Source organism: Theobroma umbraticum, unplaced genomic scaffold (assembly GCF_002168275.2).
Source record: "Theobroma umbraticum cultivar Fairchild unplaced genomic scaffold, ASM216827v3 scaffold_44.0, whole genome shotgun sequence".
Classification (NCBI taxonomy): Eukaryota; Viridiplantae; Streptophyta; class Magnoliopsida; order Malvales; family Malvaceae; genus Theobroma; species Theobroma umbraticum.
Genome location: NW_018397255.1, coordinates 11,389,939 through 11,415,406, shown reverse-complemented (window position 1 = coordinate 11,415,406; position 25,468 = coordinate 11,389,939). Strand labels below are relative to the sequence as shown.

At 32.3% G+C, this 25,468-nt stretch overlaps 3 protein-coding genes across 4 annotated transcripts; 1 reads left to right on the top strand and 2 right to left on the bottom strand.

Annotated features, from left to right (window-relative positions):
• Nucleotides 1-1,268: 1,268 nt before the first annotated feature.
• Nucleotides 1,269-5,715, bottom strand: LOC110409586 (Sodium Bile acid symporter family). The gene is made up of 5 exons (XM_021418976.2): nucleotides 5,190-5,715; nucleotides 4,400-4,495; nucleotides 3,976-4,282; nucleotides 3,636-3,883; nucleotides 1,269-2,394 (listed from the first exon to the last, which is right to left on the bottom strand). The coding sequence occupies exons 1-5, from the start codon at nucleotides 5,576-5,578 to the stop codon at nucleotides 2,157-2,159; spliced, it is 1,278 nt and encodes a 425-aa protein (XP_021274651.1). The 5' UTR covers nucleotides 5,579-5,715; the 3' UTR covers nucleotides 1,269-2,156.
• Nucleotides 5,716-11,645: 5,930 nt separating this feature from the next.
• Nucleotides 11,646-13,848, bottom strand: LOC110409825 (uncharacterized protein At5g01610-like). 2 transcript variants are annotated; one of them, XR_002444608.2, is made up of 3 exons: nucleotides 13,167-13,848; nucleotides 12,678-13,065; nucleotides 11,646-12,226 (listed from the first exon to the last, which is right to left on the bottom strand). XR_002444608.2 is itself a non-coding variant. In XM_021419304.1 (2 exons), exons 1-2 carry the CDS (start codon nucleotides 13,650-13,652, stop codon nucleotides 13,003-13,005), a joined length of 549 nt encoding a protein of 182 aa, XP_021274979.1. In that variant the 5' UTR covers nucleotides 13,653-13,848; the 3' UTR covers nucleotides 12,491-13,002. The 2 variants fall into 2 exon arrangements, 1 of the variants encoding a protein (XP_021274979.1); XM_021419304.1 differs by lacking the exon at nucleotides 11,646-12,226 and having other exon boundaries at nucleotides 12,491-13,065.
• Nucleotides 13,849-18,484: 4,636 nt separating this feature from the next.
• Nucleotides 18,485-24,847, top strand: SKS3 (SKU5 similar 3). Its single transcript, XM_021445361.2, has 9 exons — nucleotides 18,485-18,832; nucleotides 20,010-20,119; nucleotides 20,241-20,511; nucleotides 20,608-20,746; nucleotides 21,943-22,306; nucleotides 22,582-22,947; nucleotides 23,032-23,110; nucleotides 23,599-23,795; nucleotides 24,348-24,847. The coding sequence occupies exons 1-9, from the start codon at nucleotides 18,683-18,685 to the stop codon at nucleotides 24,454-24,456; spliced, it is 1,785 nt and encodes a 594-aa protein (XP_021301036.1). The 5' UTR covers nucleotides 18,485-18,682; the 3' UTR covers nucleotides 24,457-24,847.
• The last annotated feature ends 621 nt before the right edge of the window (nucleotides 24,848-25,468 follow it).

The following is a 25,468-nucleotide window of genomic DNA, read 5'->3' as shown; positions in this document are numbered from 1 at the left end:
TGTTTTCTCCTCTGGGGTCATAATATATGCACTTTGATCATTTTTTTTTGTTTTTTTACGACATTTGAATCGATTTACGAATATACTAATTGTACTGAGTTTTCTTTAATTACTACTGTTTGGGAAAACCAAATATAAAAAAAAAAACTGAAATAAATATACTATTATAAATTCCTGTCTTCTTCAAGGTGTCAAAAAAATCCTTTCAGGCATTTATCCCTTTTTTTTTTTCAAATTTGGGGTACAAGCATATTTTCTAGTCTATTCGAGAGTGATCTGTTGGTCTTTTTATTTGGTAGAAAAGTGAACTATTCTTGGTAGAAATTAAAGTATGTATGATGTTGTATCACAGTAATTGATGTGGGCTTTAATATCACAAATGGCCCAACCTAGAAATTTATAAAACTATTTAGAGATCGTGAGGTTCTGTGCAAGTTTTATACTATAGTTTTTATTATTTATTATTATCATCATTGATGATGGCCTTGAACCAAATATATCTATCGATAAGCTTAAATATTCATCAATTTGATCCCAGAACAAGATCAAGCGGTGGCAATTATATAGTTTTGAATTTAAACTGTAACAAAAGCAATGCGAGATCATATTTGCAGCTAACTCAAGCAATGACATGTGTAAAACATGGGAATAAAAGCTTTGTAATGATCCAAGGAATAAGCAAATTATATACTTTGCGAATTGCGAGAGTGCATTCCAGGGACTTACCGGATCAAGCGCTAAGGGTTTAGTTTTCTGGTAGTATGGTTTCCCTTCTCTGCTGGAAGCAACAATCTTTAGCCTCAGATGAATGCTGATGACGAACGAGCAGAAATACCCTGAGGCAGGTTGCACTGATGATATAAACAGTAATAAGATGAATCAAGAAGATGCATGGCAGGCAGAATGTGACCAGGTTGTTACGGTCATTAAAGAGAAGGATAGCCCTCCGAAGAGGAAATGGGTGAGGGTGGCCTTGTTTTTCCAAACACGGATCAATTTTGGCACCAGGAACGAAGATTTCAACGGCTTAACAGTCATGTCCATGCAAATAGGACAAAGTCCAGCTCAAGGTGTAGAAAAAGAGCATGTCAAATGGCTAATCAACTCATCTTTTTAGATGGAAAATATACTTGAAAGTTGAAACAGCATTTTTGTAGCCCATAATTGCGCTACGAAATTGGGATCCTATTCCAGGGTCCACCATAGTCTCCTTGACTCTGGATTCTTATTTCCTTCCAGTCTAAAACTCATCATTGCATGGGAATATTGGAGATTGGCTTTTTATGAGCTTTTCATAAACCCGTCAATGTAACGTGGCTGTATTAATTACTGCAGCTTCCTTCATCTGAAAAGCTCTTTTCAAAGCTCAAACTCGCACACTTCTCCCATCAATTACCATGAGTTGAACCCACATTAAAATGTAAGATTGTATCGTCACAGTGACCAAATGGGCCCAGTCAGATAAATAACATTAACTGGCTCTGAGCTGTCGGTAACCGTAGTCCTCCGACCTCTTGACATTTTCCCATGAACGAAATGTATTAGCTAGTAATTGGGGAACAGGACATACCAACTTAACTTTGTTTATGACTCTCCATTAACAAATATCTGCTATTGGGTAGCAAAAAAGTGACTAAAGCACGCCCCGTGGCAAACCCATCTCAATCACAACCTATCGTTAACCAACCGTGGGCTTGAAATACCCATCCATTAAAAGCACCTACCAGTAACACAAATGGTTTCTGGACCTTGCGAGTTTAGCTGAGGCGAATGAAACACTATGACCTGCCCCTAGAAAAAGGGAATGCTTGGGGGTGACACTCAGAGAGAGCGAAAGAATGCGCATCCAGATTGATTCACTATATTTTGTGATTTATACACCTTATCTATACTATACATACGTTAGCAACTTTCAGGTGAAGCTGGAAAAAGTGCTTTCCTAACTATGGCAACTCCTAGGGTCATTTTTCCGCTTTCTATGTTTGCCTCCAATATGACTATACAACTTATTGAGTTTGACCAGCTTATGCCGGACCACCACTGCTGTTCAATTGAGGAAAGGATCATGTTCATGTGAGGATCAGTTAAAACATGACCATCCCTGTGCAATTAATAGCCTGATCCAGTCCTGGAAGATGTTCCCAGGTGTTGCTTCATTATGTCTGTACAGCAGAGCCAGTTTGTGGAACGAGTAGAGATGGTAGGTCTCTAATACGGAAACCATTGCCCCAGAAAGAGGCAAGAGAAAGACCCATAATAGCCATGGCAACAACAGAGCATGCTGGTGGCACTGCTTGACTAACCCCAAGGAACTGGGTCGCAAGAAGCCCTGCCAAGGTGGAGCTTTGCATTCCTGTGCATAATGAAACTGTCCTGCAAACTTCTTCTCTTTGCCTGCACATTAACCACATGACATTAGATGGTCTAAATGAAAAAAATCAGCAAGTAAAAACAGATTTGAAAAATATTAGTCGAATAGTTCTGTGGATAATGTAATCTGCAGATGAAAATTCTTTTGCAAACAGAAGAAAGTTTGTTCTCCATTTCAAGCATTCACACATAGATGTACTTATAAGGGGAAGAATCTTTGTCTGTGCTCCTGCTAAGAAGAGATTAGAAATTTTCAATAAAAACGATTTCTCTGGAGTTAAAGAAACAACAAATGTTTCATATTGCAATGAGATTCAGTGGACAAACAATAAGGGGAAGCCGCAAGAAAACCAAGGGACCATTGAGGAATCAGGATGGCACCTTCTCTGCCAGATTGGCAGGCATTTCTTCTTCAGACCAATACTTGGAGATTGAAAGAAAACTTGGAAAGGCATGAAGCAGAGAGAAATAAGGAAAAGATTCCAGGGTAACCCAAGAAACATAGTATTTACCATGGTCCAATCTTTTTATTGCCCTATCTACCAAATGTTCTAAAAAATTGACTTGAACCACATTGGTTCATCAGAGTCGATCCTCCACTAGAAGTTTTTCTAAATGTGTGAAATTCAATGAATTTCATATGCTTCGGCAAACTCAGTAAATTTTAACTGTTATGAGGAAATAGATATCGTAAGTGATAAATCGGACAAAGAAAATATTGTGGTCACAGCTCACATTTTGGTTTTAAAGGCAACAAATTTTATCCTAATGCTCTTTGGTTTCAGTCTAAACTTTATGAGCAGGATGTAATGGGATCATAACCACAAGGATGGATAGCCTACAGAATCTTAATGGCTCAAGCTGCCGCTTCCTGATATTCTCCCAAACCTAGGAAACAAATAAGAAAAAGAGATACCTTCAGACCTGACACTGTTATGTTCTAATTCTGTATCTAAGAAAATGGCAACCTGTCATTCCTCATACAAATGCTTGATTGAGCACAAGGAAATGGAACAGGTTATTCAGCACAAGTACAAACAACATCACTATCCTTAACAGAGCTCTCTTAATAAGTTAATGTCTGTGAATGCAGACACCATGAAAGTATCAAACCTCCATGCCAGGCCAATATAAAGATTGATTCACACAGAACTATCCCTCTATTCTTCCGTCAAGCGGACCAGGTGACATGGATGCTAAAAGCCTAAAACCAAGTAGGACTTTTTCGAAAATAGATCAGATGTAACACATAAGTTTCAAATTACCTGAAAGCAGGAATTTTTGAGATCCAATATCCCACAATGAATGCTGCAGTATGAAATGCCAAAACAGGAAGAACCAACTGAATACCCTCTTTTGATAGAATTTGACTCCTATTCAATGCAAGAGGGCTACCGATGCACATGGCAGTACAGATCATAGCAACAAAAGGCATCACAGGTCGAAGGATAGTGACAACTGGTTTTGCATAAGTATTGAGCACAAGCCCAATAGTGACAGGAACAAGAACAACCTAACAAGAAAAACCACGAAAAACATTTTACATTTCACCAAGAAACAAGAATGCTCACTTGAAAATATATATCTGTTCAAGCACTTCATTACCTGTAAAATTGACTTCGACATAGCAACAGCATCAACTGGAACAACAGACCCGATGAGAAGGCCAGTCAAAAGAGGCGTGACAAGCACTGACGCAATGGTGGTAAAGCTAGTGAGAAGAATACTCACAGCCACATCTCCTTTGCTCAAAAAGGTAGCATAGCTAGATAGCTGAGCCCCTGCGACACAAGAAGTGAGGACAAATCCTGCATAGAATAACGGAGACATGCCAAATGCCTTTGCAATTAAAACCCCAAGAGCCGGTTTGAGCATATACTGAGCGAAAAATCCAACAGAAAGGGGTAAAGGTCTGCAGTGAAACAAAATCATAAAAACTTGAGGAGAGCCGTCCAATTGAACAAAATAAAATAACATAATCAGCACAAAAGTTACTGCACATGATATAAAAAAAAATGAGATCTTTTACCTCTTGACTGCAAGTGCAAAATCATCGAAGGAAAGTCTAATTCCAATTGACAACATAATCCCACCAAGAGCAGGAGCATACAATTCCTTAGATACCCTGCAGGAAATATTTATGTTTGGCAATTCTTTTTCTTCCTTAAACAAGTACAAACGTATATAGAATAATTAATTTAAGGAAAACAAGACCATTGTTCATACAAAGACAGAGCAAATATAACAATGTTTGAAACATTATTATGCTAAGAACTGGACTCTCTTGATCTTTAAATTAAACATGTAGAAGCAGTCCCAATTTCATTCGTTACATCCAGATTGTGAAACAAAGAATTGGCATTTCTGGTTCGAGAGCGAAAAAAAAATACATAGAATTTGAAAAGAAAAAAAACAAAGGAAAGCTATCAAAACTACTAAAACTAGAGAGATTGAAGAAAATATAAATAAAAAAAACCCCCCTTATACATAAAGCTAAACAAGTCAAAAGAGTCAACATTTAAAACTCAATAAATAACCACCTTCATATATAAATCAAGAAACACAGATTTCTCACAGTACTAACAATTAAAATAATAAGTTTTCGAGTATTTATAAAGTAGTTTTCCGCAAGGACTAAATTTCCAAAATAAAAAATCCAATCATGGGATCAAACAAATACTATTAAAAGAAAACAGAGTAAGAAGGAAAAAATGAAATTTCCCCAAGAAACGAAAACCCAAGTTAAAGAATAGAATTAATCAAAAATGGATTAGAAAGACAAAAATAAAAGGAAAAAAAAAGAAGAAGAAGAAATTTACCAGGTGAAAGTGGAAGGTTGAACAAGCGCAGCAACAGCAGTGACAGCAACAACAAAAGGGAGCATTGCTGACAAAACCTGCGAAACATCACCATTTGTTGCTACCTGCGCGGCCCCACTACCGGTGTTATTTCCGAACGAAAGCCTCTTTGACCCAACACTCCGCACATATGGCGTCGTGGAGCAAGCAAATACAAACAACCCTCCTCCTTTACTTTTGGTAACATTAAAATAACCCGTCATCCCACGTAGCTTCTTCAATCCATTATTCGAAAAACAACAACGAAACGACGTCGCTGGTTTGGAACAGATTGAGAGCTGCTTCCGTTGTGAAGTGAAAGCGGTGTTGCTGGGGGCTGCGAGAGAAAGAAAGGGTGTAATTGAGGTCATTTTAAAAGTACTTCAATAAAAGATTGTAGTTGTTTGATAGTTTTGACCGGCGCCGGAAAGAGATGGTGGCCGGCCAGAGAGGTTTAGTAACGATGCGAGTGGCGGAAAGGAAATGAGAGGAGGTGAAGGGAGGTAAAGTGGTGGGTTGATTTATATACGTGTTGATTAGGGAAGTGTTTGGGTGGTTAGCAGGACAGTTTTAGTTGGTATTCGATATTTTCATCTGCTTGGTAATGGACGGTGATGATGAGGTGAAACTGGGTAAGTCAAAGTCATTTAAGGGTATTTGCAGAGGAGGCATTTGTTTGTTACATATTTAGTCTTCATATGAGAATTTCGTTTTCTTATTTTCTTTAGTATATATTTTGCATAGTTACCAATATTATCTAATATACGATACAATATTATATGATATATATCAATAATTACATCACATTTGATTAAATATTAAAAATATATCATACTATATGTAATACATATTATATTATATAATTCATATATTTCTTATAAATTCAATTTTGATTAATTATTAAAAAAAAAAATTTTATTTTTTTTGAATTGAAACGTAAAAAATTATTTTTTTATAAGTTTCAATCTTGATTTAGATTTTAAATAAAAATATATATTCTCTTTTTTATTTTAATATGATTAAGTATTTTTAATTTTTAATTAATAAATTAATATGAAAATATATTTATTTAAAAATATATTTTGTAATATTTAAATATATATTATTAAGAAATATATTAAAAAATTAAATTAAAAAATAATATCTTTTAAATTTATATCTTATAATTTTTAATGTTATTAAAAAAATATAATATTTTTAAATTTTTAATTTTACATATATAATTTTTTTTAATTAAAAAAATTCGAATCTTACTCTCTAATTAAAGAATCATACATTGACTAATAAATTAAATGTTAACATATAAATTTTTTATATTATTTATAATTAATTTTAAAATTTTTTATTATATCTTATAGTATGATACGATACTTAATATTAAAAAAGAAAATTTCAATACACAATACATATCTCTATTTAACAACCTTAAGTAATGAAAATCCAATAGAAATACATGAAAAGGACACAAATGAATGAATCACAAAAGCATAGAGAAACAATCAAGAATATGATTGAATTCGAGGGCATAGCGGATTGAAAGAAGAGCCATTATATTAGGAAAGTTGTGGAAAGTAATAAGAGAAAGGATGAGAATCCGGTGGACACGTGTCTGAGAAGTGTTGGACTGGAGTTCTGAAAATTTCGGGAGGTGTTGAGCTGATAAAGGCTGTGCATGCCCATGCATGTCAACCAACCTGACGTCACTTAGCCGCTTGTTTTGCTATGTCTTTTGTTTGCTTGTACAAATTAATATCCTCTGATTCCCCCTTACACGTTCTTGGTCCTTACCACAATGAATTACTTTGGAATATTTCTTTCCTACAAATTTTTACTTTTGGAAGCAGGACAAGGAAATGCTTTCACTAAAAGGGCAATTTTTTTTTATTGTAAAAACAAAGACAAAGCACAGCATTAAACATTAATATATAAAAAGTTAACTATGGGCATAAAATAATTTAGGAAAAAAAATAAAAAAAATGTGGTATGTATTTGTTAGCAGAAAAGGTTGGGCGATAGTCGGTTTTTTTTGCGACAAATCATGTGATATATTACATGTTCCCGAAACGGTGAACCGGCTTATCAGATAATCAACAGCATAAAGTAGATTTATAAAAAATGGGATACTGAACCTGTGTATAATATATATATATATATATATTTAATTAACATATTAGTATTAAATGGACATAATTTTTTAAAAATTTTCAAATTGTTTAAAAGAATTTAAATAAATTTTTATTTTTTTATTATATTTAATGAAAGTTTTTTATTTTTATTTTAAATTAAATAAATTTTTATGATTGACCATTAATTAATTATTCTTAATCAAAATTATTATTTAATATTTTTATACTCACATCACACTGATATTAAGAGTTAAAATATCATGTAAATATATTATTATATTATGTAAAATGTTACGTTATTATCTACAATAATGTAATATATTAACATGTTAATACCATATAATATAAAATAGCAAGTGATGTTTTTGTTAACGACCATTAATCAATTGTAATCATAAAGATTTATTTAATTTAAAATATAAATATAAAAATTTGATTCAATGTAATAAAAAATAAATTATTTTAATTTTATTGAATGAGTTTTTTCAAGTACTATGCCCATTGAATTTTATTATTATAATTCAATTTTCTTGAATTTTACAAATTGCTAAATACAAAATATCAAAATTTATGAAAATTTACTACTTGTATTGATAAAATATTTTGTGAAATATTTTATTTCTATTATTTTTTATTTAAAAATATAAAAATGGAAAAATATAGTGATAAAATTAAATAATAGTGACAAACATCAATATTGAATTGTCAAATTTCACCTTAACCCATATGAAATAAGATTTTCTACGCAATGCATTGAAAATAAGTACACGGTATATAACTTAATTATAAAAAATAAGTTAAAAATATATATGGTTAGGACAAGCATTAATCAAACCCTTTTTTTGGGAGACGCACGATTTGATCAAGAAGGCCTGATGGAAGAAGTTGCAAATTGTATGTTGTAGTTACAATTGCAGGGTAAGGCTTCTCCACAAATGGAAACAAGTATGGAAAGCATAAACGGCAGAAGAAGGTTGATGGTGCCGTTTAAGTTATGTCATTTTTGGATGTTGATATTGATATTACTGTGCTTTGGGGTCTCTTTCTTCCCTGAACGTGAAGTATATTATATTGTTTCTAGAATTATAAAATAAAAAATATTATAATAAAACTAAAACAATTCTCATTGAAAAATCTGTAATAATTGAAGTATTTTGACAAAAGTGATAGTTGAATTTTCAGAAAATTAAAAAATTCTTCTGCTTTTCTGGACCATTAATTTTTGTTTTGTCCTACTCCTAATAACCTTGTTTGATTCTCATCACTCTTCCATTGTTTGACCTCTCAAGTTGCATCTCTCTCAAGTTCAGCACTACTTGATTATCCCCTTTTTTTCACTTTTTTTTTTCTTTTTAATTGATAGTATTCTAAAATCCCAACACTAAGTAATCATATTTTTTCCTTTTAGTTTTATTAACTGTGAAATTTTTATAAAATTATTATATATCCCTTTCATTTTAACATAATATTTTTTAAAAAATTAAACTATTTTAAATAATTTAAATAATTTTTTATTTTTTAATTACATTCAATTAAATTTCGATATAAAAAAATATTTGATGCACTCACAGTGTATAACTTTATACACAATCAAGACACCAAATCCTTACGCTGAGGTATTATTTTGAATGATAAAAAAAGTTGAAAAGATCCCCAAAGAGCATTAGGTTTTAATATCAACTTTCTATATTCTTCAAAATAATACCTCATTAATAAGGTATTAGGATTTGATCCTCTAATCGTGTATAAAAGCTATACACTATCAATGTATCAAATATTAATCATTCTTGTATTTTTTTTATTTATATTAATATTTAATGCATTAACAGTATATAACTTTTATACACAATCAAGCTCTTAAATCCTAGCAAATTGATAAATTCCCAAAAGGCATCAGGTTTTAATATCAACCTTTTATTTTTTCAAATTTATACCTTATTAATGAAATGTCAGGATTTAGTGACCTGATAGTTTATAAAAACTATACACTATCAATGTGTTAAATATTTTCTCTTTATATCTAGAGTTAAACAAGCTTTTAAAACAAAGTTTGACTAATTATCATTAATTAATATGTCATTTGTCATTTTTATATCCACGTGATGTTAATGTGAAAAGTGACTAATGTCATGCTACTACATTATTATGCCACATTAATATATATATTACATTAATGTAATATAACATAAAATTATTAATAATATTTTAAATAATAACAATTAATCAACTATTAGTAACAAAAATTTAATTGATCAAAAATAAAAATAAAAATTGAATTGAACGTAATAAAAAAATAAAAATTTACTTAAATAATTCAAAAACTTTTGTAAGTAGTATAAGTTTCATTTTTAATTTCCAACTAATACACCTAACCACTTAATAGCATACATTTGGAACACTTGAAAAGGTTTAACACTAAAAAGTCAACACCACGCTTTCAATATTAGAAATTATTAATTTAGAGAAAAGCTAAAGCTTCAACTTTCCGTACATAAAACGACCATGAGGCACGAGTTTAACGCATTAAGCTTTGCCTTTTATTTTGCTTTTGGAAGCAAAGGAGTGACACCCAGTGGGTGGACAGAGTGAAATAGAATGCATGAAAAGAGACCTTTTATCACGGGGATGATGACAAGGCCAAACAAAAGGCAAAATTTACGTTTGTATGCAGGGAAAATTATTTCTTTTATCTTTTGTTCGTGGGGGGCAGAAAAGGAAAAAACATTTCTTCATGTTTGATAACGGGGGAGGAACATAAAAGTGACAGAAATTATTTCTACATAGAATTCGAGTTTCGTGCATAAAATAAATACTTTTGGAGTGAATGTGTATGGTACAGTTGATAGCAAAGAAGATTCCGATGTTGTCTAACAAAATATTGTTAAATAAGAAGTACAAATCTAGACACCATACAAGCATTTGACCAATAATTTTAAAGCGAAGGAGAAGTGATCTCGTTTCATTTTTGCTCACTCATACTCTAATGGTTTTAACTTTGCTCGCAATACAAGTCTTTGTCACACCTCAAATCTACAGCTGATTTTGTAGTTCAAGGCGTGAACATCCTGACAAATACCACGTAATTACATCAACCCATTATAAATTATCATCTTACTGCTAAAAGGATCTGTTCATACATTCACAAGGTGTGAACATCTTAACAAATACCCAGCCCCAGGTTACAACTTAACCTTATGAAAATGTCTAAAACAGAGTGGAAATTTAAGAGCCATGTTCTCCTTGCCAATCCCGATAAGTTATAGGCTGACCCTTTTATCCTAATCTATCACTGTCAATTCTCAATAATACTACAATGCATAGATGATATATTAGATATTGTCGTTCCAGCATCCTATGACATGGTAGCATGTGATGCCTGGATCATCACATGGCTTCCACCCCACCCCACATTCATTCTCTCCCATTTCAATCTTCTGACTCTCAGCTCAGATCACAATCTTGACCACAATCAGTAATTTCATGACATCAACAAAACATATAATAAATAAATAAATAAATAAATTTTTGTTTCTTGAGTGAATAAAAAATTGTTCTACAGACTGTACTAAGATGGTAAGGGTGAAATAAACGTTTGCTGGTTGAATATCAGCATCTCAATTCACAGTTACACTTTTGAAACCATAATGCACTTGCTTCACCCAATTCATTTATTAAACAACTGTAAGTTATACCTCTCTTTCTTCTAATTGTTGACAATAATGCCTCCAGCAAGAGCAGTAAACCAAGAACAAGATTCACTTTGGATAGTCTTCTTTGTATAATAAGAAAGGTTTTAGTAATTTGCAATATGCTATTCTTCCATAACCAACAACTAACTTTTAAGAATTGCACCTATTAGCTCCAATGTTACCTAGCAGGACCAAGTAATGGAAAATGACTAGCATGCTTACCTGAGATACAATAATATTAAGGGAAAAGAGTGTTAGCATAACCTATAACCCCATCAGAGATGAAAAGAATGTTGGCCTTTTGGAGTGTCCATTTCAAAGCGGGACAGCAAAGGAAAAATATACATCTACCATGCAAAAGGAACAGTGTCCTTGACTTGACAGAAGGAGGGCATTGAAGGGGCAAAATCCAACTTACCAAATAAAATTAAAGACGGTCCATTGGCCTAGTTCAAAGCCATCTGATAAGGATCAGCCAAGCCTACGAGCCAGTCAAGGCAAATGCCAAATTTTACATAGAGGAAATCAAGACAAATTAGATTCAATTTTTACACTTGTTTATAGCAGGTTTGCCCAATTCAAACATTCCAAACTTGACTGCTTATACAATTGGTACATCCGACTTCTTGTTCAACATATCACTGTCAAGTTATTCAAGGCCAAGAAATGACTGCTTATAAGATTGGCATACATCCAGACAGTATTTCATATGACAATCTACATGCTTTTACATAAAGGGGAAATTGACAATTAAGGATGAAGAAGAGACAAATTATACACTTAATACACTCAGAAAATCTCACCAAGCTCCAAGCTACAGAACCTTGTACTGAAGTATACCGTGTATGCAGTGACTCTCTGATTCTGGATACTAACAAATCCAAAATCTAATAACTTAGATACTAAAACAGCTACTTTGAAAGCCTCTCACTGCTTCATTGCATGTGTAGAAAATAAACATAAGGCATCACCCGCCATTCGGTAGATACCCAAAGTTCACTAACTTTGCTAAGTTTTGACAACCCTACTCCAAAGCCAAAGAAAATAAAAGGAAAAATATAAAATCAAAATTTTATCTTAGAGAAGAGCATGCCAGTTCAAAAATCCTTGGGAGAAATAAACTCCCATGACTATCACTACACAAAGTCACAAACCCCAGTTCAAACTCTCTGATAATGAAAACAGATTCCATCGAGGTTTAGACCTGAGCATAACAATGTAAGTATAAGTCCCTTAAAGAAAACGAAAAAAAAAGGCAATCAAATAACAAAGTCCTTAGTATGCCCACCCATATTCTCCCTCTGTTTCACTCATCCCCAAAAAAATAGAGATTATAGAACTCATAGTACAAATGTCTGATAAGGAACAGGGGAAAACTAAAAATTTTAAAAAAAAAATCAGCAAGACTAAGGAAACACAATAATCAAGTATAACAAGGCCTCTAAAAAATGTTAGCCAAGCAATAAAATTAGAAACAAAGCAGAGAAAGTTTTATTATTGAACTTTATATCATCATTGATTCATGAACGTGTTCTTGTCTCAGCAACCTAAAGTTTTATACTACAACAAAAAGAGACTTAATTTAACAACCATGCTTATATTCATCATACAATGAAAATTTCAACATATGAATAAAATTCCAAAGATTTAATCACCTGAAATCGCCGACCAAATGCTCCCATCTCCTTTTATCTTCCATAGGGTAAACCAACCATGATTATCATCGAAAATATAGCTTCCCAACCTTCCATTTCCGCGTCACTGGCCATCCTCACATAGACAGGAGCCGCTGGACTAGGCATGTGGACGACTCTGCACTATATAGAATAAGAAAAAACGCAAGCGAAGCACACAGGATGGAAGCGTAACGACCTCCTAGAGCAGACTCTCCGACGAAAATTTACAGCGTGGGGACCTGACCCCAAAAAAACCTTTGAGAGCTAAACTGATTGAGCTATTGCACTTCTTTTCTCCACCTTTCTAAATCTCATTCCTCCCAAAACTTTCCTGAACGAACTCATATCGTAGCTTCGCAGGTAGACTCTACAAATTATATTATAAAACGTTAAATTCTGGTATTCAATTAACTTATATTTTACAAAGCATTAATCAATTAAGTGTAAAGGAAGTGAACAAAATTGAACCTTGGCGATTGCTTCAGCTACAAACTTGCGATCTCGAATTGAATTACCCGGTTCAAAATCCAAAACCGCCATACAATCCCTTGGCGTTTCGAACAACGACAAAGAAAATTGCTTAAAAACGACACCGACGTCAAAATAAATAAGACCCGAGCTCGGAATATCGACCCGGATCCCTTTAACCGGGAACCAAAGAAACAATTCTTGCGCCGTAATCCCTGACAACGCCCCGATCTGCCCGTAACTCAAAGTCCCTGACACATTCCGATCGTAATGCAACTCGCTTTCAAACTTGGCATTACAGGCCTGATCCAAATGAACCTCGAACCGGCCCGTATCGTCGAAGTCAAATTGGGTTATCCCCTTCGGAAGTAGCCCCATGGGCAGGCCATGAGCCTTTAGGATCTCGTAAATAGAATCCTGCTCGCCGTTCACAATCGTGAAGATGAAAATGAAGTAAAGAAATACGGAAGGAATTAAATGAATCATTTTTTCCGTCTCCTTTTTTGGGGTGCGAGGGGATTTTTTTTCTTTTGTTAGAGCATGGAGATTGGGAAAATCTTTTAGGGCATTTACCAGAAAGAAAGGGGATGAAGAGATTAGGGCTAGGGTTTAAGGAACTTTTGGGACAAAGGGAAAATTGGGACAATAAGGAGAGAAGAAGAGAAGTGGAACGGGACAGTGTTGCCAGCTTGAATACAGAGAGGATTAGGAGAATGATCAATTATTGGCATTAAGAGTGGGGTCCCCATCCAACCCTTTTCGACACTCGCCGTTATCTTCTACGGTTTGGGTTTTCCCTATCGTACGGTTAAACCAGTATTCTACTGCCACGTTGATTCTGTGAAGTGCAATTGCACGTTCGTGTGATTTCCGGGGTTTCATGTTTGGAGTTGGTCGTTCAGTAAATTCCAGACTCTGTTCACACGCGAGGAACGTTAGTGGCATAGACGCGCTTCTAAGGAGCGTGGTTCAGATTAAAATTGACGGTGATAAATATTTCCAAAAAAAATCGTAGTGTTAAAAGTTTAACTTTCAAAAATGAATAATAAATTCGGTTTATCACTATAAGTAAAGTAATAAATTTAAATTTTATCTCAAAAATGATTTTCTTTTAACACGTGATCATTGGTAAGTGAGTTAATTTCGTAGTTTGAATAATTTATAAGTACATATTATAATGTGATATAAACATTTAAAACATGAATTCTTTTATCATCTTAGTAGTTAAGAATATCGTATCTATCCAAAAAAAAAAATCATTTTCAAATAATTTAAGGGGTTAATTGATAAATTGAAAAAAATTAAGTATTAAATTGTTATTGTTAAAATCATTTGGAAATTCAATACTTAATAGATGTTCTGTTGCCTAAATTAAAAAGGAAAAATAATTAGTTGAACAGTAAATAATAGGAGGGGGGACATAGCATGTGAAAGATGGGGGAGGGTTGAAGCGTGATTATGATGATGATGATTTTGTCTTGACATAAATAATAGTAACAAATAATTCCAGGGCATTAAATCGGAACATAAAAAATCTCTAAGCATGTCTTTTGTGAATAATGCTTGTATTTTTGCGAAGGCATCTGTATCATTTCCATCACCTACTTTACTTCGTACATTATGATTAACTCCCCTACATTATCCACTTCATTACCCATCATGTGCTTAGCCCACCAATTCTTAATCAATGTCTATATACAAAGTTACTAACAAAATATGTTTAAGGATATAAAGATCACAATTTATCTCAATTTCAATTACTATAAAGTTTCTTTTATTAATATAAATGGTCTTCAATGTGATAAAAAGAATAAGAGAGAAATGGATAAATCTGTAACTAGTGTTTGTGTAGTAAAGATAACATAGTTAATCAGAAGTATATTACTACATTCTTCTTCAAATGCAATTTTTTTTTAACATAATATTGAAAAAAATTATTAAATTATTTGAGAATATTTAAATAAAATTTTATTATTTTATTACATTCAATCAAATTTTTATAATTTTATTTTAAATCAATAATTGATTAATTATCATTAATCAAAATCTTATTTATCATTTTATCTTTATGTGGCATTGACAAGAAGTGAGTATATTACGTGACATGCAACGGCGGAGGGTCATGTTTTTTAAATTTTTTATATATTATATATTTTTTAATAATTTTTAAAAATAATTTTTATTAACTATTTAATATATTTAAAATAATAAATAATTTATAAATATCATTAATTTATTCAATTTTAATTTTTTTAATTTTTAATTTCTCCATCCATATTTCTCTCTTTTCTTTTCTCTCTTATATTAAATTATAAAGATGTAAAGTTTTTTATTAATTAATATTTTTTTATATATTATTATTATTTATTTTTTTAAACTCTATTTATTTGTTATATATTTTAAGTTTCTATAAATTTCTCTTTAAATTTCATGAATCATCAACCATATTTTTTTTTGTTATATAAGTTATATTTCCCTTGTCATGATTTTTTATTTTTATTATGTAGATTTTATTTTTAATGATTTTTAATTTTTAAAAATTAAAAATTATTATATATTAATTCTCAATTAGGTTCTAGTTTTGCATTATTAGTTATTGTTTAAAATTTAGTAATATTTATTTTTATTAATCTAATTATATAAGAAAAAATTATTTTGAGTATATGGTTTTAATGTGCTTTACTTTTATATTTAGTTGAAAGAAATTATCTTGAGTATAAGAAGAAATTATTAATTATTATATCTATTTAACTATTTATATTTTATGCATAAGTTTAATATTTATATTATGAACTTAAATATAATAAAATAAAAATATTAAATTTATTACATTATTTTTTTAGTGTTTATATTGATAAAGGTAAAACTTTAAAATAAATGGATAATCAGTTTTTACAAAAATTTAGTTGTTTATATTAAAAAAGATATTGTCATTGTCAAAAATTTCCTCAGCTATTATAAGTTTTTTTTCTTTTTTTTTTTATTTACATGTTATAAATTATTGTCTATTATAAATCTTTTGATTATTAATGTTAAGTTCAATATATAGTTTTAAAATTTTTTAACTTTATTTTTTTACCTTTGCCCCCGTCAATAAAAATTAGCTAACTCCATCCTTGGTGATATGTTAACTTGTCACGTCAATATGACACATTATCATCTATTATCACGTGTTAGTATGCCATTTAATATAAAATGACAATTAATATTTTGATTAATAATAATTAATTAATCATTAATTATAAATATCTGTTTGATTAAAATTAAAATATATAAGAATTTAATTAAATGTAATACAAGAAAAGATTTATTTGAATATTTTCTAATAGTTTGAAAGTTTTTTTTAAGTATTGTGTATTTTTTTTTCAAATTAAGATGTTGATGGGCTTGAGCTGTTTGGGCCACAGCTTATTTTATTTGGGCCGTAACCTTCATGCTGGAGATGGGCTGCAAGTAGTCCATTGGGCACGGATGTGACAATTTTATTCTTAAAATTTGTTATTTAGAAAATAAAATTACTCAAAAACACTAATAAACTTTATATTCATGAGTTCTAAGATTTAAAAATATATTAGGCACAATACCTAAAAAAACTTATTAACTATTTAAAAAAAATTTTAAAAAATTATTTTTAGCATAATATTTTAAAAAAATCCTTAAAATGGTTGTACTTTTATTTCATTTAATTAAGTATTTGTATTTTTTTATTTTGAATTAAATAAGCTTTCATGACAATAGTTAATTGAATCAATATACTACTTATCATTTTATACTACGTAATATATTGACATGTTATAATAGATAATATTGTGACATGTTGATAAGTGATAATAGATGATGATATGACATGTTAATGTGATATGATAATATGATTATATGACATTTTTCACTTTCTATATCAATGTCATGTTAGCACCATATGAGTATAAAATGATGATTAATAATTTAACTAGTTATAATTAATTAATAATTATTCATAAGAGCTTATTTGGCTTAAAATACTAGAACAAGAGTTTGATTAAACATAATAAAAGAATAAAAGTTTATTTGAATTTTTTTAAACAATTTAGGGGCTTCTTGGAACATGTTGCCTTTATTCTTTTATTATGTTTAATTGAATTTTTATAGTTTTATTTTGAACCAATTAAGTCATTCTCACTAATTACTAACTAACTCTTATTAGTGAAAATATCATGTTATTTTTATGTCATGTGACATACTGACATTTTCATAATGGATGATAATATGACTTGATGATATAATTATATGATATTTTTCATTCTAACCATTAACAGCACATGAGTATAAAATAATAAATAACATTTTAATTAATACAATTAGACATTAGTTAACCGTTATTTATAAAATATTCTTTTAAAAAAAGTCATAAAAGCCTATTTGACTCTAAATAAAATTATAAGAGCTTGATTGAACGTAATAAAAAAATAAAATTTATTTAAAATTTTAAAATAGTTTAAATTTTTTTTAAGTGTTATATTGACATATTCAACACTCTTAAATATAAATATATGCATATTGTTAATCAAAAGTTAACATTTGAATGTTTGTCAACACGCAATATTAAGTTATTTGCATTATTTTTTTAGAGCAAAATAAAAATAAGAACAAGTCATGCTATCTCTAATAATATGAAATAGTCAATTTCTGTAAAAGAAAAAACTTTATCTTTCAAAGTACAAGGTATTACAAACAAAACAAAAGGTTGAGGATTACTATAAAAACCAAAATTCAGACACCTGTTCCTTTGTCGTGTTAGAATGGACGCCCCTTTGTGATAGTGATGATATCTAGTTCAACCTCTTAAGGGAGAAGCCTGAGTTAATTTACAAGCAATTATTTGCTTGGATAGAAGAAAAGCTTCTACCATCAAAATCTGTAACAAAGAATTGAAGAATGGCTTTGGGATCAACCAAGGTGTCAAAGAGGGCACATGTCTGAAAAAATCAATGCTCAGCTTACAGTACTTGAATTGTGAAGAAGATTTAAAAGGAAAAATTATTATACAGTGAATCCAGATTGAACTGAGCTCAGCTATGTGAATGCAAAGAGCAAATTGCATTTGAGATGGCCCTAATCTGTCGGTAAAAAGAGTTTGGCATTTCAGCTTTTCTCATTTATTTACTTTTAACAAGTGTCTAGGATATTGATGAACTTCCATTCTAAACAGGAACTAACGTATTTTGTTTTTTGATTGGACCTACTCTTCTTAAAATTGAAAGTCATGGTGGGTCAGTTGTCTTTTGAAATTAGACAGCGGGACATGAAAAAGAATGGGACCCAAAACCAGAAAAGAAGAAACTGGCGCCTCAAAGGCCACCCTAGCTGTGTCCAAACATGGCCTTCTGCCACTTTACCATGTGACTCTACTTCGGCACTCTCAAACTCACTAACCCAGTTAGCCAACACTGCAATACTCCAAATTTTCTTTCTTTTATCTTTACATCGAAGAAGATAAGATACCCCAAAGCTCAACCTGTGTTCCAGAGAGAGATCCAATGGTGTCTGGGTCACCCTATTTCCGGCTTTCTTCCTTCTTCTTTGTGCTGGCATGTTTGGTGACTGCTTCTTTGGCAGGTGACCCTTTTGTCTTCTATGATTGGACTGTTTCTTACCTCACGACTTCTCCACTTGGTGCTAAGCAACAGGTTCATTATCTTCTGGTCCAGTTTTCTTCTGCTTGTGGAATTGATGTACTTGTTTCAAGATTTGATCTTTCTTTTCTACTGCTTAATGGTTGTTAGGATTTCGGATAAAAATGGTATGTTGTGAATTATATGTAGAATTCTCTGTGGATTTCGATTTTTTTCTGCTAAGTAAACAAGTTACGGTGTAATTTGTGAATTTACTGTAACTATAAGGAGTTAAATTACTGCTGGTTCTTTTGAAGTAGTAAATGATAATGAGTATCCTATTCTGAGAAGTTGGGTTTTAGAGTTGCCTAATCATGTTATCAAGATAACTAGGAACTTTCGACATGCACTTGTTATTTAATTATGGCAAGAAAACGGTCCCTAGAATCAAATATAGACTATGCTTGCCTAGTATGCCTGCCTAATAATTGTTCTGAACGTCCTTAAGGAGGCAATTTAATTCCAAAAATGGTAGCTTTTGTCTATACCATGCCAAATTTTGACATTAAATAACATACTGGCCTGAGCGAATTACTTGCCGTCGAATTATTTATGTTGGTAATGCAGAATCTATACTTTGAATTACTTGCTGGCCCTAATATGCATTTTTTTTAAAAAAAATTCATGTTTCAAAGGCTGTTATAGTATGTTAATTCCAGGTGAATCTCAAATTGTTTATCTCCTGAATTGATAGCAGTAAATGTTGAACTTCCATGAAATATATTGATAAATTATACTAGTTAATATAATGAGCAATTCAAACTACTGATACTGAAGCAAAAAACTTCCGAACATGTTCACCATACATGGAGGCTAATATGTGTATCTCTTTCCCCTTTATTTCTAAAACTTTGGTTTTTTTTAATAGTGGCATTTTGCCACATTTTGAATTTAACTTGTTAATAGTTTGTGCTTATGGTCTTGAATGTGATAAATTACAATGGTGAAATATGACCCAAATGATGAACGCTACATAGTGAAAAGGCTTAGTTTGTTATAGTTTTTGTCTCAATGATGTTGGAATCCATATGTTAGTCTATGTCTTGCCTGTTCAGCACCTCAACTCATGTCACCTTTTAATCAGAAGTGTGGCCCAAACCTATGTTATATGTTGATCATTGGAAGGTTGTTTACATAGAGCTGATACACGCTGGCTGCTGACCTTTTTTTTTTTTTAATACCATTACTCCAGGTGATTGGTATTAATGGGCAGTTTCCAGGACCAATCCTCAACATCACTACAAATTGGAATATTGTTGTCAATGTTAAGAATGATCTTGATGAGCCACTTCTGCTTACATGGTAAAAAATACATGTGCCATGAATGATTAAAAAAGATCAAATGAAGGAGATAAATCAATTATTTGGTTCCATCAAAAAGGAAAAATAATGATATCTGTCTTAATATTGATTTTTAATGCAGGAACGGTATACAACATAGGAAAAACTCTTGGCAAGATGGTGTTTTGGGTACTAATTGTCCGATTCCTGCTGGTTGGAACTGGACATATGAGTTTCAGGTCAAAGATCAAATAGGGAGTTTCTTTTACTTCCCTTCCCTAAACTTCCAAAGAGCTGCAGGTGGCTATGGAGGAATTATCATAAACAACAGAGATGTCATTCCACTACCCTTTGGGATACCTGATGGTGATATTACTATCTTTATTAGTGACTGGTATACTAAGAGTCATAAGGTCTGCATAAATTTTGATTTAGCTCAATGCTTTTGTGTCTGTCAGCTAATTTAGTGAAATTTTGGGTACTAAACAATTGCTCTTGTGCAAAAACAGGGATTAAGGAAAGATGTTGAAAATGGAGTTGACCTTGGAGTTCCCAATGGTATCCTTATCAATGGACTGGGTCCATATCGTTATGATCAAACGCTTGTTGAAGATGGGATTTTTTACCAGATCATAAATGTTGAACCAGGTACACAACTGAAGGTGTGCGTGCAACACTTGGTTTGCTGTTGTTTCCATTCACTGAACATTATCTTGCTTGTAGTAATAAACTTATATATACATAAATCATACCATCTTCCATATTTTTGAGAAGTATATTTATTCTAGGCTTCTAGCTAGTCCTAGATGATGGGTTTCATTTGTACATTCTCCATGAAGGATAATAGCAGATATTCAATATGCTAGACATCTGAAAATACCTATCAATTCATTGTTAGTTTTTGGAGGGCAGGCTTGGATGTTCCATGAAATTTGAAGCATGGCTTTACATTTTCATACCATTAGACAAGTGTATCTTGCTTTTCATGGCTTTGCAAATTAATTACTAATAATATTTTTGCACTTGATTTTTTTGGGGGATGCTTTTCTGGTTTTGTACTTGCATTTATGACAGAATCCCAGTTTCTTCTGTTCTGGTTCTTTGCATGCTGTAGTTCTTTGTGTTTATTGAAAATTTGGAAACAAGAAATTAGATATGGTTCAGTTTACCTGAATTTTTGTGAAAAATGGCCATGTGATGTCAGACTTTTTAGTCGTGATACTTGTCTATGCTTATTTGATGCATGTATAGACATGAATGGGATTAAGCTTAATATAATTAGATAACTAGCAAAATGAGAGGGCTCTTTGTATTTTGGTGAAGGAACTTTTCTTTCCATAACTTGCTGTCTGAGATTTATTTCAAAGCAGATGAATGCTAAATTGTTATTTTTAAATATTTATGTTAATATTATGGAATTCTAAATCCATATGTATTTGATGCTTGGATAGACATGAATCAGATTAAACTTAATATAATTAGATACCTTGTAAAATGAGAAGGCTCTTTGTATTTTGGTGAAGAAACCTTTCTTTTCATAACTTGCTGTCTGAGATTTATTTCGAAGCAGATGACTGTTACATTGTTATATTAAATATTTATGTTAATATTATGAAATTCTAAATCCATGTGTATTGCTGTGTCCTTGTGCTTGATTATATTGTCATACCCACCTGTGGCCCTGTATTGTTTTACAAATTACAACATAATATCTTTGCTATGTTTGGATCATTGATGTGATATGTTTGGAATTTGCTGCAATACTCTGTTGACACTATACCATCGACTTCCCTTTTCTGGTGCCTCTGGTAATAGCCTGATGTTTAATATTCTATCTGAAACAGGAAAAACATATCGCTTCAGGGTCCACAACGTTGGAATTTCAACTAGCTTGAATTTCAGAATCCAAGGCCACAACCTACTTCTTGTTGAGACTGAAGGATCATACACAGTTCAGCAAAACTACACAAACATGGATATTCATGTGGGTCAGTCGTACTCATTCTTGGTTACCATGGACCAGAATGCTAGCAATGATTATTACATTGTAGCCAGTCCTCGGTTTGTCAATTCATCTGACTGGGCTAAAGTTACTGGAGTCGCCATCTTGCACTACTCCAATTCTCAAGGACCCGCCTCAGGTCCTCTTCCCGATCCTCCTAATGATTATGACACATATTTCTCAATGAATCAAGCAAGATCAATAAGGTTGTAGTTCATTTTATATTTGTTTTAATCAAAGTTCAAAATATACTAGAAAATTTTTCTTTGAGCTGCTATAAGAATTGTATGCTTAAAAAACCCTCATATTTAAAACGTCGAGCAGTTGTAAAGATTGCTTTTTCCTTTATCTAAATGCTGACAGATATTTTGGTCAAGATGAAATTGACTTTTCAACTGCTGAATGTGCTGCTAAACTGAAACCATGAAGTTCTCATCAATGGTACGCTAACTATATCTTTGTCATTCTGGTGCATTTATAGGTGGAATGTCTCTGCTGGTGCTGCACGTCCAAACCCTCAAGGATCTTTCAAGTATGGCCAGATTACCGTGACAGACGTGTATGTGATCCTTAATAGGCCTGCAGAGCTTATAGATGGAAAACGGCGTACAACCCTTAATGGTATTTCATACTTAGCACCTTCAACACCCATAAAACTTGCTCAGCAGTTCAACATTCCCGGGGTCTACAAGCTTGATTTTCCAAATAGACTGATGAACAGACCTCCCAAAACTGATACATCTCTAATTAATGGTACTTTCAAAGGTTTTATGGAAATAATCTTTCAGAACAATGACACCACGGTACAGAGCTACCATCTGGATGGCTATGCTTTCTTTGTTGTAGGGTGAGCTTTTAGCTTCTGATATCTTATTTCGCTTCCTCGGATGTGGGGATGCATGAATTTGACAAATTTCCATCACTATCGCAGTATGGATTTTGGGGTGTGGACTGAGAATAGCAGAGGCACATACAACAAATGGGATGGTGTTGCACGCTCTACAACACAGGTACCCCTGCCTTGTAATCTTGATCACAAATGCTTTCTGATGAAACTGCTCAGTAAAAATGTGGTGAAAAAGGTAAGAGAAAAGAAAACAGGAAAGAGATCTTTATCAAATCATTGAAAGGAATCTTGATCTTGATTTGAGAAACAAAACAAGGGGAAACCTATTCTTGAGAAATTGCCAGTCCAACTTCATTGTAGGGCTTATAAAAGTTAGCCTAAAGTGCTCAGATTAAGGAAGCTTGACTATCTTTATCATAGAAAAAGAGCAAGATTTTTCTAGTTTGTGGCTTCTTTTGTTAAACTGAGTTCATCCTTCAATCTAAGTTTCTGAAGTTTACACTCAGTAGCTACATTCTGCTTTTAGCCTTTTTAATGTACTTTCCTATTAAATATTTTCAAGTAGTTGAGTACTAATGTTACTGAAAATTTTTTATATGTTTAAGTTCTCATCTATGAACAACCACTCCTAACATTTAAACCTGGTTGCAGGTCTTTTCTGGCGCCTGGACAGCAATATTGGTTTCTCTTGACAATGCGGGCATTTGGAATTTACGTGCGCAGAATCTTGATTCATGGTATCTAGGCCAAGAAGTTTATGTGAGTGTTGTGAATCCAGAGGTTGACCAATCTGAGGTTCTGTTGCCTGAAAATTCCATATATTGTGGTATCCTTTCGTCATTACAGAAGTAAGATCTCAAAACAATGTGGTTCGGTCTCTTCTATAGTTTGTTACATTTTTCCTATGGGGGAATTATTCATGGAGATTTCTAGATTGAACCTTCACTTTTTCAATTGATCAAGTCTAGATTGTTTCCCTCCATTAGTGATACTGTTAGGGTTAATGGTCGTCTTTATATCTCCTGGGCATCTTGTTAAAGTTACCCCAGTTTTAAAAGTGATAGAGGTGGAAACTCTTGGAGTCACTGCACGTCCAAATTGTTGAGAGACTATAGAAAAAGAAAATTTCATGCTCAAATTCTCCATTGAACAACCTTGTTTTTGGAAAAGGATGTACTACATTCCTGTAGAAAAAAAAAAATTCTGGTACAACAATATTGTTATTCTACTGAAGGAAAATTTGAGTATGGGATCTGTCAAGATCCCACAAGAAATGCCATCACGAGGCCGATGGGATATGTACAAGTACAGCTGTTGTGTTGGAGATTTTCTACAAATTTGTTTGCTACTATTTTCCTTTTATTGGTTGCTAATTTCTTTATTTTTCTCTGTAATTACAGGGATCAGGCTCAAAGGGTTAATTTTTCTGGTGCACCATCAATTTCTGATTCAAGTAAAACAGTTTTCATTCTGTTAATCATAGCCTTAATTGGGCATTCTCTCAGGTAACAATGGTGAGAAAGAAAATCAAGTAAGCACCATAATTTTACTGCTGAACCAGCAATACAAAGCCTCTGTCAGTGGGAAATAGTAATATTATAGATCAGATGGCCTTAGTTTGGTTGGGAAACAAAATTATGGACAGCGACTAGCTTACAATCTTGTTACCTGAAAATCCTGTACTATTCTTGTTGAACTTGTATCATTCAACCTGCCGGAAAAACTGCATGTTATGCCATTGAAATAGGTGCACATAAAGGCTTTAAGAACAGCAACTGACTGTAAAGGAAATTGTACTGGTAGTCTGTAATTTAAGATTTTTTTTTGGTAGTGTATCATGCAAAATTTTAGCCCATGATATTGTTGAATCTCTTCATATTTAGTTAAATATATTTTGTAATCCTACCTTGCTTGATGAGTTATAGACACAATGTTTTTGTGGACCCGAGGGGCATAATTATTCTCTATAACCTTGTCGAGCATTTCACTTTTGTTTGCAGAGTCATAAACCATTTGCTCCAATTTCTGCTTTGAATCATCAAACTTGAAAGTAATCAAGCATTGCATGCATCAAGAGCATTTCACATGCACTTTGCTTGCGATTTCTTTTCACATGGAGTATCAAACAGGGGATGCATAAGTGGCATTATTGGGAGTAATGGGTAGTGGCTAAGGCATTGACCAGCAACAGATAAAAGGCAAAAATAAAAAATAAAAAATTGAGAACTTCAATCCTCCATGAGCAATGATTGAAGTCTACCAGTACTCTTTCATTTTATTATAAAAATGCCATCAAGATGAGTTGAGGATATCAAGAAATGCATAGTAAATATGGTTGGTGGAGTTAAGGTGGTCCATTCTTTGCAGGTAATGTATCCAACCACAAACATTGGTAATAGAATGGTGGTGATCCCCTAACCAAAGGGTGTTTTAACATTTTGTGCGAGAACTTGTATAAACTAGAAATAGATTGAAAACCAATAAGGCAAATAACAAAGCCTTAAAGATAAAGCATGTGAAG